This window comes from Dermacentor silvarum, chromosome 8 (assembly GCF_013339745.2).
Source record: "Dermacentor silvarum isolate Dsil-2018 chromosome 8, BIME_Dsil_1.4, whole genome shotgun sequence".
NCBI classification, from domain to species: Eukaryota; Metazoa; Arthropoda; class Arachnida; order Ixodida; family Ixodidae; genus Dermacentor; species Dermacentor silvarum.
Window position 1 is genome coordinate 32899965 of NC_051161.1, and position 19136 is coordinate 32919100.

General features: G+C 45.0%; 1 protein-coding gene across 1 annotated transcript in view; it reads right to left on the reverse strand.

Moving 5' to 3' along the window:
* LOC119460985 (SWI/SNF-related matrix-associated actin-dependent regulator of chromatin subfamily A containing DEAD/H box 1B-like) overlaps positions 1-19136 on the reverse strand; it is a 42268-nt gene continuing 23132 nt past the window's right edge. The window contains exons 11-18 of the mRNA XM_037722154.2: positions 18589-18789; positions 15939-16067; positions 9756-9851; positions 7856-7948; positions 7034-7152; positions 6365-6547; positions 1515-1621; positions 1-522 (exon numbers count right to left, since the gene is read on the reverse strand). Coding sequence (XP_037578082.1) covers positions 461-522; positions 1515-1621; positions 6365-6547; positions 7034-7152; positions 7856-7948; positions 9756-9851; positions 15939-16067; positions 18589-18789 — 990 coding nt within the window. The 3' untranslated portion in view covers positions 1-460. The remainder of the gene's footprint in view (positions 523-1514; positions 1622-6364; positions 6548-7033; positions 7153-7855; positions 7949-9755; positions 9852-15938; positions 16068-18588; positions 18790-19136) is intronic.

Genomic DNA, 19136 nt, shown 5'->3' on the forward strand with positions numbered 1-19136 from the left:
AACTTGCTAAAGAATTTTAATAAAATTTACATCTTTTCTATTGCTGTTCATTTCTGACAGTCGAATTAACACAAATACCGGATGAACCTCTTCTGAATTAGGAACTAAAGCATACTCAACAACATATTCTCACTAAAGAAGTTTCAAAATTGTCTGAATTAACATTTTAACGGTTTGAGTTCATAAGATCACGACTTCGTGATACTTCGCAAGATGCAGTCATGTCATCCATCCTGAGTTGCCAGTATGTACTTTATACTTGCACAAGGAAACATAGTGAACTTTGTAGAGCTTTACTATAAAAGAACGAAATGTATATCACAAAATTGTACAGTGAAGAAAAGAGTTAACGACAGATCTGCATCGCAGCATAACATGTCTCAGTGAAGAACAGACTGAAGTACCTCTGAAGAAAAAAAAAATTATAATAAAAGGCGAAAGTCCATTTCTCAAAGGACGACTAGCTGCTTAGCGCAGCTTTGAGAATTTGCGCAACGCTGGCCACGTCCACGTCTTCTTTGGCTGCATGAAAAAGCAAGCAAAGACAAAAGTCAATTAGAGCAAATGACAAAGTTTACAAAAGATTGTCTAAAAATCAGACATGAGTTTGTGCACTTTAGTTACACCTGCAAGCTTTACAGAGCTGCACTCCTCCCTGGTAGATAAAGACTAGGCCGGCATTTTGACTTTGACCTTGTCACAGTGTTTCACCATCCAGTTTCTAAGCTCAGACGGTCAAGTGGTGCTCCTTTTTCCACTATTACCTAAATCTAACGTTTGAATGCCTATACACATTCAAATCATGAGCACGGTGGCTAAGCCCTGACAGCTGCATTTTGACAAGGACCAAAATAGAACAGCATTACGCAACTGTGCACAAGCAGAAAGGCTACACCACTGCAAAACACTGCAGCCTATGATCAAGCTACTCATCTTCTAAAGCTTAATGAATACCTACGACAGCTGGATGCACGAACCGATACACTTACAGCACTCAGATACATTACCAGCATCACAGTTACACTGTCAATAAGATTTACTAGAGTCAAATGTTCTTAAAACATAGTTCATATCCCGCACGAAAATACCTTTGTTGTATTGGATATCCGTTATAAGCATGTATTGGTTACATGCTGATATCAACGAGAAAATTTTTTGATTTACTTCGTTATATTAATTAATTTATTACATTGAACATCGACAGTCACTAAATGCACGCTCATGGCCTGTGTTCAAACCCTAGTGCATCTACTGGCAGGCTTCAATGGTGATGCAAGCATACACAAGCAAAACGATAAGGTATTACGATGAAGGAACAAAAACGGTGCCAATGCAGCCTGTGAGTGCCATGGCTACCTTATACAAGATTTGATATTTAGAGAAGATATGTTATTAATAAACAGTAGTGTTGAAGCAATTAACATATATTTAAAACCAGACAAAAAATTGTATTACAACACATTACACACTGCCAGCAAGAAAGAGAAGACAATGCCTTCAGAAACAACACTCACATGTCTCGTCTGTGATGTCTCTTTCAAGCTTAAGTTTGTCCTTTGCAATAGCTAAAATTCCTTCATCAATGGTGTCCTTACTAATTAGCTTTATGATGAAAACCTCCCTGAAAAAATAAAAAGAGCATACGCCAGGTGAGAAAGCGATGCAGTAACACTGGACAACGAAGCTACACTGGGGATTGAACAGCCATATGCTGTAAGGAATTGAGACGTTAACCTAAAGGAGTGCTGACACATACCTTCAGAGCCGTAGAAACTTTCTTACAGGCTTCTTGCACATAAAACGATAACATTAGCAAGTACGAAAGTTGGGAAACATAAGATATATTAATTTGATACTAAAGTTATATTGCAAATGCCGGACCCGGCGTCATCGACATTATCGTGACATTATCTCACTGAGAAATATTTCCTTTCATTGTGTAGCAATAAGGCTAGGCGTGATGCCAAAAAAAAAAAAGGCGGGGGGGGGGGGCAATGTATGTTTATTCTGGCTGAGCTCGTGTGTGGCAGCAGCAGCGATTGCTAAAACAGTAGCGTATCATGACATTGTGGTGTTTCCACCTTTTGCACACTGAAAAGGATTTGTAAAAACAATTACAGTAAATTATTTATGCCACTCTGATGCTTGGACCTGCGAGGTTTGGCCCAGTGGAGTCAAGAAAGTAACGTTTATTTATTTTTGTAGATGCTGTAGCAAGCAGAAATAAAAACTGTCACATGCAATCCGCAGTACATTCGGAGTAATAGCTGCTTATAATGTACCTTAGTGTACCTTGTGAATAAATGGCTAAAAGGCGTACATTTTCAATTTGTCCCAATTGCATTTACATTCAAGTTACACAAAATATTATTTTAGAAATTCATGCAATTTAATGAGACATGCAAGGATTTACACAACTTTCTATGCTGACACAAGTACAAGAATGCATGCTATCCCTCAACAGCATTTGAAGTAGGTCACCTATCTTCCCACTATCTTGTGTATACTGGTCTTCTCTCATGTTTCCCACTTTGGTTGAGGGTAATGGCTGGTGTGTGGATGTACGCATGTGTGAGTTTTTTTTTTTATTTATGTGGTGTTTGTAAGAAATAAACTTTCAGCTGTGAGTCAGCGCTCATGTTACGTTTTTCTTGTTCCTGTTGGTCCGTTTGTGCTGCAAGTAAAGATGCAGTTATCTATTTAGCTGTCGTTTTACACTGCTTGTAAAGCAGTATTCTTTGCATTACTGAACCAATGCTGAATTCGATTTACAGCTTCCACTTTATTTTGTGTAACGACATGGGTCACTTGTGTATGAGAGAACAGTTAAGATGTGGAAGTTGTTTTGCTCGAACGTGAACTAGGCAGTCCCCATATTCCAATTGCGCTGTACATAAGTGTCATCATCATTAGCCTAATTTAAGTCCCCTGCAGGGCAAAGGCCTCATCCAGTGATTGCCAATTACCTCTGTCTTGCCACAGCTCACTCCATCCTATGCTTGCAAATTTACTCATTTCATCACACCACCTAATCCTTGGCTGTCCTCGGCTGCGCTTCCCTCTCCTTAGCCTACCCGTTCTATTACTCTAACAGACGACTGGTTATCTGCACTACACTTTACATGGCCTGCCAAAATCCATTTTTGCCTGCCATATCAACTAGAATATGGGCAACCCTGTGTGCTCTCTAACCCACACCACTGCCTTGCTGTCTCCTAAAGGTAAGGCCGGTCATTGTTCATCCCACTGTTTATTGCACGGTCTTTAGTTTCTTCTCAAGCTTCTCAGGATGGTGGCTAATGAGCTAGAACATCAGCTTCCTGTACATAAGAAAAACCAGCACTATTTGCATACCAAACTTTTACAGCACTGCTCAGAGAGACAGAGGGAAGGCAGGGAGGTTAATCAGAAAAAAATGTAGTTTGTTACTTTCCCCGGGAGGGGGGGTAAAAGATGTGGGGATGCGCAACTCTCACGCGTCCCCTGATGTTGTTTTCCCCGCATGTCTCCTGTAGTCCGGCTTCTCTGCGTGGCTACCGGCGGTGGTTGCGGCGCGTTGCGAGAGATGGCGCTAATGTCGCGATGCTAACGCCACCGAAACGCCGGGGTCACTTGGGAGAAAAAGCTCTCTGGGGCTGGGGATCGGCGGCCAACACGCACGGATGCTTTGCGCGTGCGCCGGCCCACTTCGCGCGACTGTCGCGCGAGGCTTAGAGCGGGACACCGGTATGGACGAACACGGATCGTTCGAGCGCGCCAGCGTTCGCGTGACTGTACACGTGAACTACTAGGCGATGGTGTCATAGCATGGGCGAACGTATTCGCTCGCTATCGGGTCGCGGTGAGTCGGACTTCCTTGATTTGTCGCGCGCCCGTGTGAATGTTCAATTGGTAGTAATTCGGCTAGTGTGCATTAGTGTATGAAAGGTGCAATAAATGCCCTGTTGATTGTTTGCACTACTGTATTGTCGTTCCTTTGTCCCAAGAGCACATGTGAGACTCCACATCTGGCGCCCAACGTGGGGCTCTTGGGGCATCGGACGATAATTTTAACAGCTTTGCTCGGTTCGAGATGTTTCAACCGAAACATCTCGTCCTAGCGTGGATTTTGATCGCTAGTGTCGGCGGTGTGCTTTCTTGAGCGAGGCGACGGTTGCTGTAGCGTGTTTGAACTTTCCAACATGCTAAGCCTTTTCGCGAGTGTTTTAAAGTACACTCGTCGGTACGAGAGCCACGTGGTCTGCATCCTGGGAGAGCGAGGCCTAGCGCCCGGGGAGCATTGGCAAGCCTGAAGCGAGTGAGTACGGAAGCCTCGTGGGTGGTCCGAATTTCTTATGTAAATAGCTTCTTCTATATCTTTGACTTCGGAAGTCGAGGCTCAGGGAGCCGGGTGGCCACGGGCCACGGGTGCCGCTACGGGCTGACTGGTATTACGGCCTGGCACCGGGTGCTCCGACACCGTCTGGGACGGTGGGCGCCGTCAACTCGGATGCTGTGTGCACCGAGCGGAATAGGACCACCTCACAGAGCTAACGTCTCCTCGCAGCTGCCTGTTCTTGTGCCCATTTTGGGTGTTCGTTTTTTTTTTTTTTTTTTTGATGCCGGTTGTTGTCAAAGTAGCGACGCATTAGGCCTAAGGCTTAACAAAGCCGCCTGTCACACGTTGAGGGACACAACCTGGTGGACCGTGGTGTTGAGATGTCGCACATTGCTTCCCTCATTAGTTCGCCTCGCATGAATTGAAATTACTCGTTCAACTCAAGAAAGCAAGCTTTGTTCACGTGAACTTAGCATCTGAAATGCCACCCGAAATTTTTGCTAGCCGAATTGAACATCGTACCACGTGGGCGATGCGTATGCCGAATTCCTCTCCCTTGCACTACTTTAGTGTTTGTCGAGTGCGTTGAGTGTACGCAGCGTGAGCGGAGTCACCCCTGGTTTGCTGTCACCAGCACATCGTCAGCGCTGCTGCCCCGGACTACAATCGAGCTACCCCAGGCGATGCAGATGCCTGTGGCCAGTTAGTCCGGCTCGCTACCCTCGGCGGCTGGGAAAAGAGCTGGCAGTCACCAACGGCTACGGCGGCTCTCGCCGGCAGGGCGCGTCGGCGCAAGCAACGCTTGCTCGTGCCGACTTCTGCGTCGCCGTTTCCGGAGTCCTGTGCTGGAGTCGTGCCATCGAATCTGCAGAGCTGATGCTGTGACCAACGGACGCCAGCGGTGCACCCCAGAGACAATGTCGGCTCGCACGTTGTGGATAACGCGTGGACATTTACTCGGCGGCGCCACTGTCGCATGTACTAACTTTTGTTCGCGACGCGCGCGTTGATAGGCCTTGTGACATGTTTCGCCGGCGTATGTGTAGTGATTTAAGGTTGGGGGGATGTGGGGATGCGCGACTCTCACGCGTCCCCTGATGTTGTTTTCCCCGCATGTCTCCTGTAGTCCGGCTTCTCTGCGTGGCTACCGGCGGTGGTTGCGGCGCGTTGCGAGAGATGGCGCTAGTGTCGCGATGCTAACGCCACCGAAACGCCGGGGTCACTTGGGAGAAAAAGCTCTCTGGGGCTGGGGATCGGCGGCCAACACGCACGGACGCTTCGCGCGTGCGCCGGCCCGCTTCGCGCGACTGTCGCGCGAGGCTTAGAGCGGGACACCGGTATGGACGAACACGGATCGTTCGAGCGCGCCAGCGTTCGCGTGACTGTACACGTGAACTACTAGGCGATGGTGTCATAGCATGGGCGAACGTATTCGCTCGCTATCGGGTCGCGGTGAGTCGGACTTCCTTGATTTGACGCGCGCCCGTGTGAATGTTCAATTGGTAGTAATTAGGCTAGTGTGCATTAGTGTATGAAAGGTGCAATAAATGCCCTGTTGATTGTTTGCACTACTGTATTGTCGTTCCTTTGTCCCAAGAGCACATGTGAGACCCCACAAAGAATAACATTTGAAGAGATGGGAAGGGAAAAAAACTAAGGAAACTGATATCGGCACACGAAATTCTGAGGAGGCAAACATCACCAACACAGTCTATCTTGCAGGCCTGTAGACTGCAGGAAGTGAAATATAGTGCACTAGCTGCCTTTAGCCCATACGTACGTTACGAACACTGTCCTTATATCTTTTGTTCTAACAGTGATCGGCTGTCCTATGTCTCTAACGAGGTACACAGCACCTGCCTCTCCATACTACGTGTGAAGATGTGCGATTGTTTCATCTTAAGACGCAAGTGTGAAAGGTAGGGATGTTGGCCCATTCAATAAGAAATGAATATGACTGCTTTGGATTAGCAAGCAAACCAAAGTGCAGGTTGACGTTGCTGCACAGCAGAGAGCTCAGCCTAGAATGCAGGCACTGACTCTTACTTGCTCTGGCCCAGCCGGTGGCAACGATCCTCTGCCTGCTTGTCATTGTAAGGGTTAAAATCAAGATCATGGATGATGACCACATTAGCAGATGTGAGGTTAATCCCCAGACCTCCTGCCCGTGTGGAGAGAAGGAAAGCCAGGATGCTGTCGTCCTCATTGTACCTGTCTATCAAGTCTTGCCTGTAGTAACAGGAGCACAAGAAAGCGAATTAGTCAAGGAACACCAATGCACACATGGACATCAAAGGTGAAAAAGAGTGAGAAATGTTGAAAACAATGCACTGAAAGCAGACAGATGAGTTATTAAACAGAAGCAGATGGCAGTCGTGCCACACTTCGCTCCATTTGCAACGTGCCGCACGAGACAGATTGTCCATGCCAGCCAATATATTGCGAAACGAAAACAGGTATAGAGCTGTGCTCAAGTTTCGCGTTAGGGTGTATCGTAATCATCGGTGAATTTTTTAAAACCCTCATCCTCCCTTAGGTACTTTTAAAATTCTGATCATCTTTGGCTATACAGAAGATCAAATCAGCATTGTGAAGTTTCACACATGCTGCTTAATTTTACATGGAAGTTTAGATTTAAAGATATCCAGATACTTTCATAGTGTCTGCTCAGCAAATAAGACAAAGGTGCCCCAATCCTGAAATGGCAGTGTTTACCTGTCGGCCACAGAAGTTGAGCCATCAAGACGCAACCATTTGTGGCCCCTGATGTTGAGGTACACCTCCAGGATGTCCAGCATCATAGTAAACTGGCTGAATATTAGCACGCGATTGTTCTGGAGTGAACAATACAAAGAAATGGAACAAGAATGTGAGGAACAACAATTATGCAAGCCACAAGAGCAACCCCAAGAAAAATGCATTTATTGGGCAACTACTGTTCTCATTAGACAGCTTTAGCTTTTGTGTATAATGTATTACCCCCTTCGCAAAATAAAGTGGGTTACTGGATGCATAGATGGCAGTAGACAACGCTTTGTCCAACAACACCACATTACAAACATTTTTGTTAAATGGATGTTCTCACTAAAGGAAAATGAAAATGAACTGCATGTTGACAATTGTACTGTTGCTGACACTTTAGACCAGCAGCTAAGTAGAATATGGTTGGCAGCTGCAATAATAGCCCTATGTCCTCTCTAGTAAACTCTGTGTAGACCAAGCTGGCAGTTCCAGACTTGTCCCCGGGAACCTGGTATTCCATAAAGGGTAATACATGATACAGACAATCTAGAACTCTCTGCTGGTTGAATGTAAGGCCTAGCAACGAAACGAATACATGCAGGCACACACAGAACACTGCCTTAGTGCTAACACTTCACCACATAATTTGCACCGCTAACGATTAGTGCTACTGCAACATCACTGGAACTGTCAGAAACAATCAGAACAAGCCAGATGTAGAATTTATTTGCAGCACAAGACACAAAGCATTTCTTTCTCAATTGCAGGATATGAAAGAGAGAGAGAGAAACCCACCTTCTCTTTATGTTCCTTTAGCAAAGAATCTAATGCTATAAACTTGCCCGAGTCAAGCATTTTGTCGTTATCGAGCTTGAACTCGTGAAGGACCTGTGAAATGGGAAGAAAATCAGAAAAACAAGTGTTCCATGTTCAGGTGAGAGCGCAGGAAGAACATGAGGCTCAGATAATGTGGTTAAATGACAATGTTCAATACAATTGTTCTTCCTGCAGAGCCCCATCCTGCAATAATAATACATTCGCTGACCGATAAATCGGACACCGATAATCCGGACATGCTCGGTAATTCAGACAGCTTCGCGGCACCACCAATGACCCCGTAGACTTAATGTGTAAAGACGACCGATATTACGGACAGCCGCCAGCTCTACATTCGATTATCCGAACTCCGTCCGTGACTGTAGCATACGCGGATTCTGCCGCCATTATCTCCTCTGGCAACCTCAATGAGACATGAAGTATGGCCTCGGAGATACGAGACATCAAGTATGGCCTCAAAGATTACATGTGAACGGTAATCCTTGATGCCTTGTCTTGGTCACAGCACTACGCCTGAGATTAAATTACAAATGCTGATCTTGGAGGCTTTGCCTGAATTGTAAGGTCGCATGAAGATCGCGATCATCACACCCTATTCCAGCATCCTAGCGTACGACCCACTCTTGCCATTCTGTTTGTTTAGTAGGCTAGTTCCAGACAGCGCTCTGCTGGCTCCAAGAAGTCTTTCTCGTGAAGTTAATGATAGGCTGCGTCAAATGGCACCAACGGTTCCCTTCCAGTCTGACTCTGAATGAGTCTTGAGCCGTAGTTCGAATGACCCCGACTCCGCAACTGAAGAGCCTGAACTGCTGCCTACCACGACGAGCTCAAATGCGGACATCATTGATGAGCTGCTAGGCTGCGGTGTGCTGATTCCTGCGCCGTTACATTTGAAGACTTTGCAGGACGTCGACAGAGCGGTGTTGTGTACCGAACTCAACAATGACGAAATAATTGAGCAAGTTCTCTCGCAGTCAAACAGCGACTCTTAACTCGGATGATGATGTGCCGTGCGAATGTGACTCGAGCCTTTGCAGTCCTTGCATCAGCGCACAGCAACAACAGAAAACCGGCAGAAATATAGGCGTACTTGGTTGCATGTAAGCGGAAGTGTATGCAGCAACGAATCGACCACTTCTTCCTAGCACAGGGGTATTAAAACGTAAATAAAATTATCTTTTTTGGGCACATTAGTTTTTTCGTACATTCGATAGTTCGGACTTATTTACGTTCCCTGTGAAGTCCACATTATCGGTCGTCGACTGTATGAAACACTCAACAGACCACTGAAAAAAGACAAAAATTTCCTCAACAGAGAGCACCTGTCTAACAGCACTAGCACCTCCTCTTAGTGACTTCAATGTAGACAAACCAAATGCTGCAGCTGCTTCATTATACAATTTTTTTTTATATGAAACAATTCCACACAGAATATCATGTTAAGAGTGCTTTGAGTCACCTCATGTTGGCCCCAAAGTGAATAGCGTGGTTAAGAACGCTATTTTAGGAAGTCAGAGGACTACTATTCTTGTACACGCAGTGACAAGGTGCAATACATAATATTATTGTGAAAAGTCCACCCATCTCAAGGTCCAGATAGAGTAACGGTAAAGAGGCAACAATAGACTGAAACATTCTAAGTAAGTGTGGGCTTGGGTTACTTAGTAACTCGTGCTACCAAATAAACAGCGCTGGTTGGTCATTTTCGGTGCCTTCGTCTCTTGCTCATGCTGTAAATTGTTCCCATGAAAAATTATATTATTAAGACTAGAGTGCACTGTATTCAAGCCCATCCAGCAAATGCAAACAACAGGTGAAAATGGCAGGTAAGATAACCAATAAGAAAAGGTTTCCTTACAGGAAACTTGGTACAGAGCATATGCAGCTCAAAGTCCGACATCACTTCCATGTCCTCAAATATTAAGTCGGGATTGGCATCAAAGTATGTTGGCTCCTGAGAAAATAGAAAGAACACAGAAACTTATGCAAAAGCCAGTCAACAAACATTTACATACAAGCACACACAAGAAGTGTACCGCATACGATCGTACCCAAGGAATGAAGACTACATGGCAAGCAATGTGCAGCTTCAATGCCTCAGTGCTACTGTCTGAGATTTAGCTTGCCTGTATAGTACAAAAATACCCTTTATATAATACAGTCAAATCTCAACATGACAAACCCCGATTAAATAAAATTTCCCTTTTTATTTTATTTTCCTAACTATTTTTCTTTCCCGATCTTAGTTCCATTGAATGTTTTTTGCGATATAACAAAGTAATTTTGTGACACTGTTTCAATCTAAGGAAGTTTTCAGCCATTTCAAGCATGTACTTGGAACCTGTATGGCGGATAAATCTAGCTAAAGACTATAAAAATGTCAGCCAAGGCAAAAGTTATTTGCAAGCGTCCTTCCGCATGAAAATACTGAGAGGCATAAACACCATCGAATAGTATGCACTGGGACATGGTATGCCAGAAACACAGCCTGCACCATTTGTTGCGTTAGTAAACATTGCGGAGGCCGCGGGGCGCACAGCAGCTCGAAGCGTTCGGAGAAACACGAGAGCTGATGATTCCTTTAGCGTAAGGGGATTAATTCACGGTGGCATTATAAAGCACAAGCTAGGAAGGCACCTGCTTGAGGAGGAGCGCATGCGTCTTCTCCTCTACTCTTGCTGTGGCTATCCATGGCTGTCCATATGCGGGCCACACACTGTATCTTGGAGGTAATCTGCTTTAAGTGCAAAGGCCGAGCTGAGATGGTTGGTGCCTTGATGTGCACTGTATTCCCGCACATCTAGTGTAGGGGGTCGGGTAATCTCAAGTTTCTAAGACACAGTGCGAAGCGTTTGCTCGCGTTGTCAGAGCAAGTTCGTGGCCATGGAGTCATGCTTTTGCTGGCAGAAACCGAAAATACATCATGGGTGTCGCCCCCGGCACTTTGGGCGGCCAATCCCATCATCGAGGTACCAAGCCAAGCGACATGAAGAGTCAAAATGGCCGCTCGGAACAGCGCGCGGTGGCAGTTCACAACGCATGATGCGGGAACGGTCCAACAGTGGCATCAGCAACAGCGGGGTTACCAATACATTGGGTCCTATGAGCGATATGCTGGGACCGGCCGAAAACGACGTAACAGCCGGGAAAACGCAGCACCCTGGAACGTAACAGCGGGGTTCTACTGTATCGCGAAATGAAAACACGTATAGAGCTATACGCAAATTTCGCATTAGAGACTAGTGTCGTAATCGGTAAATTTTTTGTAGCGTTAGATTTACATGACAGGCACGAAACTGTCATGTGACTATAGTGCACTGACCGCCCAACTGCATATATGTATCTGCGCGGACGACAGATGGAAAGGGGAAGGAGGGGAGTGTGTGTGTGTCTCCACGTGACCTTCCCGCTGTGACCTTCCCTATTTCAATATCATTGACAGGTAGCAAATCATGCAGAACCTGACAATTAAAAGGCGCCTCTTCACCATCGGCGCCAACCACGGTGGACCGTGTACAGCGCCAGTGATAGCTACGCACAGAGTGGTGATTAAGTCACCCAACAAAGACAAGCACGAACGACCTAATCAGTTGGCAAAACTGCCCAGAAGGAGGGGCCAGCGGGCAATCTAGGAGCAGCGCTGTCAGCGCAATAGGCGACTGGTAAAACTGAGCAATCGCAAGGAATTGTGGAGCGTGCTGTCTGCTGGCAGCTTCCGGTTCAACGGACGACACACCTGACACGGCGGCATCGGCGGCATGCCCGGTGCACATGTTTTTCTGTGCGGTTTCAACTGTCAGTCGTGCGAAGCTTTCCATCCGCTTTGTCGCCCAGCAATGTCGTGCCATTCATGCAGCCGATTTCTAGGTTTCAGTTCACTCTGGGTGCAACGATAACAAGCCAAGAATGGTAAGGATACGCCTTTATTCATAAACGAACTTTGGTTTTCGTTTCGGCGAACTTTTTTTGTTTCTGAAAGGTTTAGCTCTACAACATTTGCCACTGCTTGGACGCACCGTCACTGACTGCTCTGTCTGTGGATCAGTCAGACAGATGAAAAAGTTATCTTTATCCGATAATTTATCAAGCATATAGAAGCATTACTTTAGAAAATCGGGTGCTGAGGCAATGGCTACAGTGGTCTGGTAAATGCTGCTATGTGATCGTCGCTGCAACCGATATCGTCGGTAACGGCGCAGCTAGCGTAATTAGAAAATGAAGTGGTTAAAATGCTTGAAAACTTTGCACGCTGTCAACGGCATTTCTCGGTCGAAACTCGAGGTTCATTTGAAGTGGTACATAGTTAGAATTTTTTGCTTTTTTGTCAACTAGATGGGGGAATGGCCGTATCGCCGACACATTACAGCTGCGCATTACCTCTATCTGCTTTCAAGGAACTAATGTGGGCTAGTTGGTTACGAGTATTATGTATCTCGCTGTTAAATTAAATTATGGCGTTTGACGTGCCAAAACCACGACTTGATTATGAGACACGTGTAGTGTGGGCTCCGGAATAATTTCGACCCCATGGGGTTCTTTAACGTGCACCTAAATCTGAGTACAGTAGAAACCAGTTGATACGTTTTTCAAGGGACCATGAAAAAAAAATGTAACAGCTGGGAAAACGTAACTAGTGAGGAAGGCCACAAATTGCCACAGCTATGTCAGAAACAGTTCTGAATGGCTGCCAGTACAGTTATTAGAAGTCTAGATGTATAATTAAGGGAACATGAACAAAGTTTCGACACAGTGGCCCCTTTCAACTCTTAATATGCTTGACCACAATATTTTACTTATGCTTCACTGCAAAACACGTCTCCATTGCAGTGAAGCTGACTTACGAGAACCAGCAATTATGCTACTTATGTAGGACTCTTGTCGGTTCCAAAATAAATGTAGCGCTACAGTCGGTGGATCTGCCCCAGAGTGCGTGGTTCCCGGTAGGCTTCAACTGATGCACACTTCGCTTCGGGTGCTTCACAAACTGCTCTATGCACATGTGCAGCGCCTAGCTTGTGCAACTTTGGCCGCTTATTGCAAACTGTGGTCGCTTACTGCAAACTTTGGTCGCTTACTGCAAGCTTTGGTCGCTTATATTGCAAACTTCGGTTGATTATTGCAAACTTCGGTTGATTGTTTCAACGTACAAGCTGGCTGCACCGCTAAATTTAAGTGACCGCTACGTTCAAAACCAACATAAGATGCAGGAACATAACAGATTGGCGACATATCAAGGGGGAACATAATACACGGAAGTCAATGGGAGTTACCGCAAAAACGCGACGTAGCAGCCGGGAAAACACAGCACTGAGGAACGTATCAACGGGGTTCCACTGTACACGGGTGTTTTCGCATTTCGCCCTTATCGAAATGCAGCCGCCATGGCCGGGATTCAATCCCGCGACCTCGTGCTTAGCAGCCCAGCACCATAGCCACTAAGCAACCACGGCGGGTTATCTCGCTGTGTCTCATTTAAATTTATGCCTTAAAACCATGTTTAATAATACCGCTATATGAGTATGCAAGTACTGAAATAGTTCTGATTGTCTCAGTCAATGTTAGAGAAGAAATACAGTCAAACCTCGGTATAACGAACCTCGATTTAACGAAATTCGTAATGTAACGAAGTATTTTTATTTCCCCATCTTAGTTCTATTAAATTAACGAAACCTCGATATAACAAAATTCACGATATAACGAAGTTTTTCACTGCAAGTACAACTTCGTTATATCGAGGTTTGACTATCTTGGGGAACCATTCCGCGTCGGCCCTTACACAGCTCAAGGCCGCCTGTTAAGTGGCACTGTATACATTCATCTTGTTTTTGTTCTCTGATGGTCTCTGCCTTGTTACAGTTTTGAAAGTGGCAGCCATGCCTCTGATGCTTGTACACAGCTGACTCAGCAAGGGATGCTGTAAGGCAGTAGTTACGTGTGTTTACCTTTAACGCTTGAATTTGAGCAGCCAACGGCTGAACAGTCGACAATGGTTTTGCTAGGCGCCTGCAACCGGGTAATCATGTGTGACAAAGCCAGACTGCAAGCGCATCAATGGGCTTCAACGGCGAAGCTGTGGTGGCGGCTGCGCTGACTCTAACCTGAAACAGCTAGCAGACGGCGCATTCCAGAATCCCTCGCTCTTTTACGGGTCACCTATTGTCCCAGTCCATTCATGTTTCGGAGGGTAGCGTGGCATAGAGTTAAGGGTACCGTTCACTTGTGTTCGGAAGGGTGGAAGGGCGACGAGAGAGAGGCGCACGAAGCTGGTGCTGCGTGGAGGGCTGGAAAACAGGTTCTATTGCATGAGCGCATGGCGGCCGTTTGGGCCGTAGGCAAGGGTGCAGTGGCTCGAATTTGTCTCTCTCTTCTTTTCTATTTTTTTGCAGGGATTTCACATTCCATTACTTTTTGGCATGGACACCCAGCAGCCAGACTTCATCGTTACAATTGATAATGTGGCATGGGGGCATAGTAGTAAGTGGGTTACTTCGCCATAGAAAACTTACAAAAGTTGATGGTGTAGCAGCTTCTCATTGTTATAACGAACATATTTCTAAAACCAGTAACATTACAGGTCAGTTCGACTGTATTCAACATCTGGCTTTTTTTTTTCTAGGTTCGATTCGATATTCTATTTGAAATCTACTGTTCGGTATTCACACACCCCTGGTAATAAGCTTACGGACAAGCAAAATCTCTCTAATAAACATAAATCGCAGTTGTGCCACCCATGTGTATGACACAGACATACAGCACAGCTGCTGTGCCCAACACAATGGGATGTAATGCCAAGCAAAGATAGAAACATTTGGGATAAACGCTACCAAGGACATTACGTTTCTTGTTTGAGCACATACAGCCTTCCCCGGGTTTGCTTCACATTGAATTATCAACTCTTTACCAAGTGCTGTAGTTGCGCAACAGAACACTGGCAGTAAATTAACAACGGTCGAACAAAGAACGCCTCTGGAGCCAATCTTTCGTCAAGGAGACTTGTTTTTGTCAGGACCCTGATGAAGAGAAGTTGTTTTATTGAAACCATAGAGTTTCCTTCAAAAATCACTAGAGGGAACTCTGGCACTAGCATCTGCAGGAGCTTCAAGCATGGCAGTTGAGCCAGTAATGGGAATAATGGTACATGGATTTGGCTCAACTTCATCCTTCTGGCTTCAAATGGCTTTGTGACTTCGCAAACTGATCATTTTCAACAAAATATAGGTGGTGTCTAAAATTCGGCGTCTATGACATGTTTTTGGCTCTGAAACTGCTTTCGACGAATGCAGTTAGCAAAAACATAGCTTTCGAGATCTGTCTGTTATCCAGAGGCAACCATCGCTGGGGCGTGAATTTGGACACCCCCTGTTGCGTCATAAATGCCACATATCTCAGTTATTATGCATGTGCACACGGAGTCTTGCTGCCTTCTGCGTTTAGAAAACTAGGATTGCTTACAAATTTTTGCCACTAAAGGTAGGTAAAGTATAGTAAACAAATCCACAAGAACGTCTCAAGCCACAAGCACGAAGATCAGACAAATTCATGTGCTAACCATCGTTCCCATCGTAGCTCAATGATCGCAGTAATTGTAGTAAGAAATTTTATGGTCTAAACATCTTTGTCTCGCAAATTTCGTTAAATCAAGGTATGACTGTACAGTAAAACCTCGTTAATTTGACCCTTGTCCTTTGGTCCCGGCAAGCGTATGCATTTAGTGCAATTAAACTCTCGTTAATTCAGACATATTTGGCCACACATTGGTTAATTCAGACAACTCCCGAAGCTCGGCAAAAGCCTGTTGACGTAGCAAGCATTTGTTCATTGTTTCCTTGGTACCCTCTACAATTCGACATTCGGTTAATTCGGACATTTTTTTTTCAGTAACGTGAAATCCGAATTAACGAGGTTTTAATGTATAACATTTGCCTTTTCCCAACCAGTTGCCTGGTGAAAATATCCTTCAATATTAAGATGGCTCCTGTAAGTTGGAGCAACAAGTGGCATTAGCAAGAAAAACTAATGTGAAGCGTATTAGAAATACTACCTTCAGCAGGACGCGGGACATCGTTCTCAGTTTCTCCAGGTCATAGTGGTTGCGCAGAAGCAGTGGATGGTTTGAAGCTCGCCGTAATTTCATCAGCATTCCTGACTGGCCCTCATGATTTTCCTTGAACTGCGGCAGGACCATATTTTTTAAGAATAAGCACCTCAGTAAGTTCAACATCTTGGCTAGTGTAGAAAACATGGCAAGCTTTCACAAGGAAGAAATATGTGAACACGAACACCAACAAAAGCAAGTGCCAGATGCATGCTAGAAAGCATAACAGAGTTCAGGAGCAAAAAAGTGCTACATTCAAACCCACCTATAACAATGTTCAAGTGCCAAAAATTCCTATAGTTATAACCTAGTTGCACGAAAAAAGCAGTGTGGACAAACATCTAAGCATTTTAATTACACAGAAAGAAGTACCGTTAAACCCACTTATAGCATTACTTGTTTTAACAATACTCGGATGTAACAAAGAGCAGCTGTTGCACAGTGAACTTATGTGTGTGTTCTATGGTAAAATAAACCACTTACTACAATGTTTCCATGCTGCATTATTAATTATAACAATTAAATCTGGCTACTGGGTGTCCTGCACCGAAAAGTAAAGGAATGCAAGAACCCGGAAAATAAAAAAAATGCAAACCACTTCGCCCCACTTTTGTGCCTTGCACCTCTCTGCCGTTGGCAAGTGGGTGGAAGGAAGACGGGAGAGGGGCATGCAAGGCTGGTGATTTGATGCAACGAACACGTGTCATGCGGGCTGTGTGGCACAAAGGCAGGCTTGGCAAAGCAGCTTGTGTGCTCTGTTTCTTTTCTTATTTTATTTTTTATTAAGAATTTCAATTTTTTTTCTTTCGGCACGCACATCCAGTAGCCAGATTTATTGTTATAAACGTGGCATGGGAGCCTTGTAGTAAGCTGTTTATTTTACAATAGATAACATACAAAACTTGACGGCTCATGGGCTGCTAAATTGGTATATCTGATATATTGTTAAAACCGGTATCGTAAGTGGGTTTGACTGTAGTACCGATAATATTTTGTGGGAAAGCAACAATTTTATACACTCGAACCTCGTTATAACGAAACGGGATATAATGAAATAATGAATATAACAAAGTAAATTAACTTCCCCTTGAAATCCCCATAGAGATCTAGGTATGTATTTAAAACCTCATTTTAGCGAAGTGAAATTGTTCTGCTAATGGATATAACAAACTAAATTCATCTCCAAAACCAAAAAACACCCGACCGTTCCGCGCCGAGTACATCGCTTTCCGCGGGGCTCGGCACTCGTTCTCTGCGGCAGTTTTCGAATAGGTCGTCGAGCAACACTGGTCTTTCTCAATGCCACAGCTCACTATCGCACTACTCCACCGACCTATCTCTCTTGCGTGTGCCTGGCTGCACGAGCCACGCCACGCTGCGTGGCCACATGCGCGCTGTGAAGGATTAGTGTATTCACTGCTACGCGGCGCACCGCACAGGAAGGCGCAGCTGGACGTGGCCTCCGAGATCTCCCCGGCGCAATCTCGGGGGGTCATGCACAAGCCTGCGCGAGTCGCACCATGCTGTGCGGCTACGTGCCGTGGTGCGAAAGATTGCGCATTCCGTTCTCCCCCTCCCTGTGGTGCGCTGCACGGGCCGGCAGCTGGGCGTGGCCTATGAGGTCGCATTAACATCAGTGCAATCTCGGAGGGCGCGGTGAAGTTCGCTCGCCTCCTCGATCACACAGCCGGGAGGGATGTTGTGTGCCACATGCTGCTCGACCGCGACGAGCCTAGTGTAAAGCGGACACGAAAGCCCATCACAATGGAACAGAAGGCAGCTCTCTAAAGGCTGTCGCATGTTGCACATGTTGACGATTCCTTTGTTGTTTTATTCAAATTTCATCGCATGCATAGCTGCGTAGTGGTTCCGCGGGCTGCAAAGCCGTCTTCTTATTTCCATGTTTACAATTGTGCACCCCTTTGGCCATATACTCCAGTAAATGGCAATAATGGATATAACGAAGTAACAGATATAACGAGGTTCGAGTGCAGTTGTATCTGTAGTATCTGCACAATAACAGTAACTGATTCATGCAATAAAGATAAAGTAAAGCTCTAGGCTAACTTGAACCAAGATTATAGAACAAAAAATCTTTTGGGAGTCAAATCTATTTCTGGCACTTTAAAAAAAAAAAAAAAACTTCTTTTACGAACTTTTTGTTGCAGTAATCCAGGTGTCTCTATTTCTTACAAAAAAAAAAAGAAATTGCAGTGTTATATGTACTAAAACCAGGGTACTGCTCCATCTAAGCAAAGATGTCATCAAAACCGAGGGGTCATCACAATTAGGGCTCTGAGAAGAATGTGAAAAACAACACAATGGAAAATATTTCATACAACATAGTGTGCCAAGATATACAAACAGTGTGAGTTTCTATTTAAAGAAATAGAAGATAGTTTTAAGAGCATGGTACTTCCCCCTTTAAATCCTCATACCCACAGGGAAGCTCACAGTAGCCCCAGGGTTGCACCATTATCTTGCTATTTTGAAAACAAATCAATATAGGCTTTGGCAACAAAAGAAGTACAAAATTCTTAAATGTTCATAGTGAGTGCAGGATTCAATGGGCATTTGCTCAATGCTATGCAGTCACCTCCTTCGAGAGTGCCGCCACCATGTTGAGGTAACAGGTCTGCTGATAAGGAGTCATGGTGCAGTATCGTTCCTCCTCGTGCTTGACTGGAAGCTGCTGCAGCACATCCTGCTTCAGGCGCCGCAGGATAAATGGCCGCATGATCTTCTTGGCGTGCTCGATTCGGTCCCGCTCAAAGCCACTTTGCTCCTCCTCGTTTTTCTGCAGTCGGAGGTAACACAACTGAAGTCGTTCAACCAGCTCTATTTTTACGGCCACAACTCCTCAACTGTGGCTAAGCTCTCCTTATAACCCACGATGATTTTCTTATTAAAAAAAAAAAAAAAAAAACAGCTGTCACCAAGATTCACTACTACATAAGCCAGGTGTATTGCTTCCCTTTCTTTTTTTACATGAAATGAATTTTTAAGATTTATAAACCATATCAGATTGCGACATTCCACCTCTTTAGGAAAATTGTGGAAAGAGACAAACATTACTTGCTTGATAAACTACAACAGTAACAATGCTTAATTAGCCAATGTACTATTTAACTAAATGACCAATAG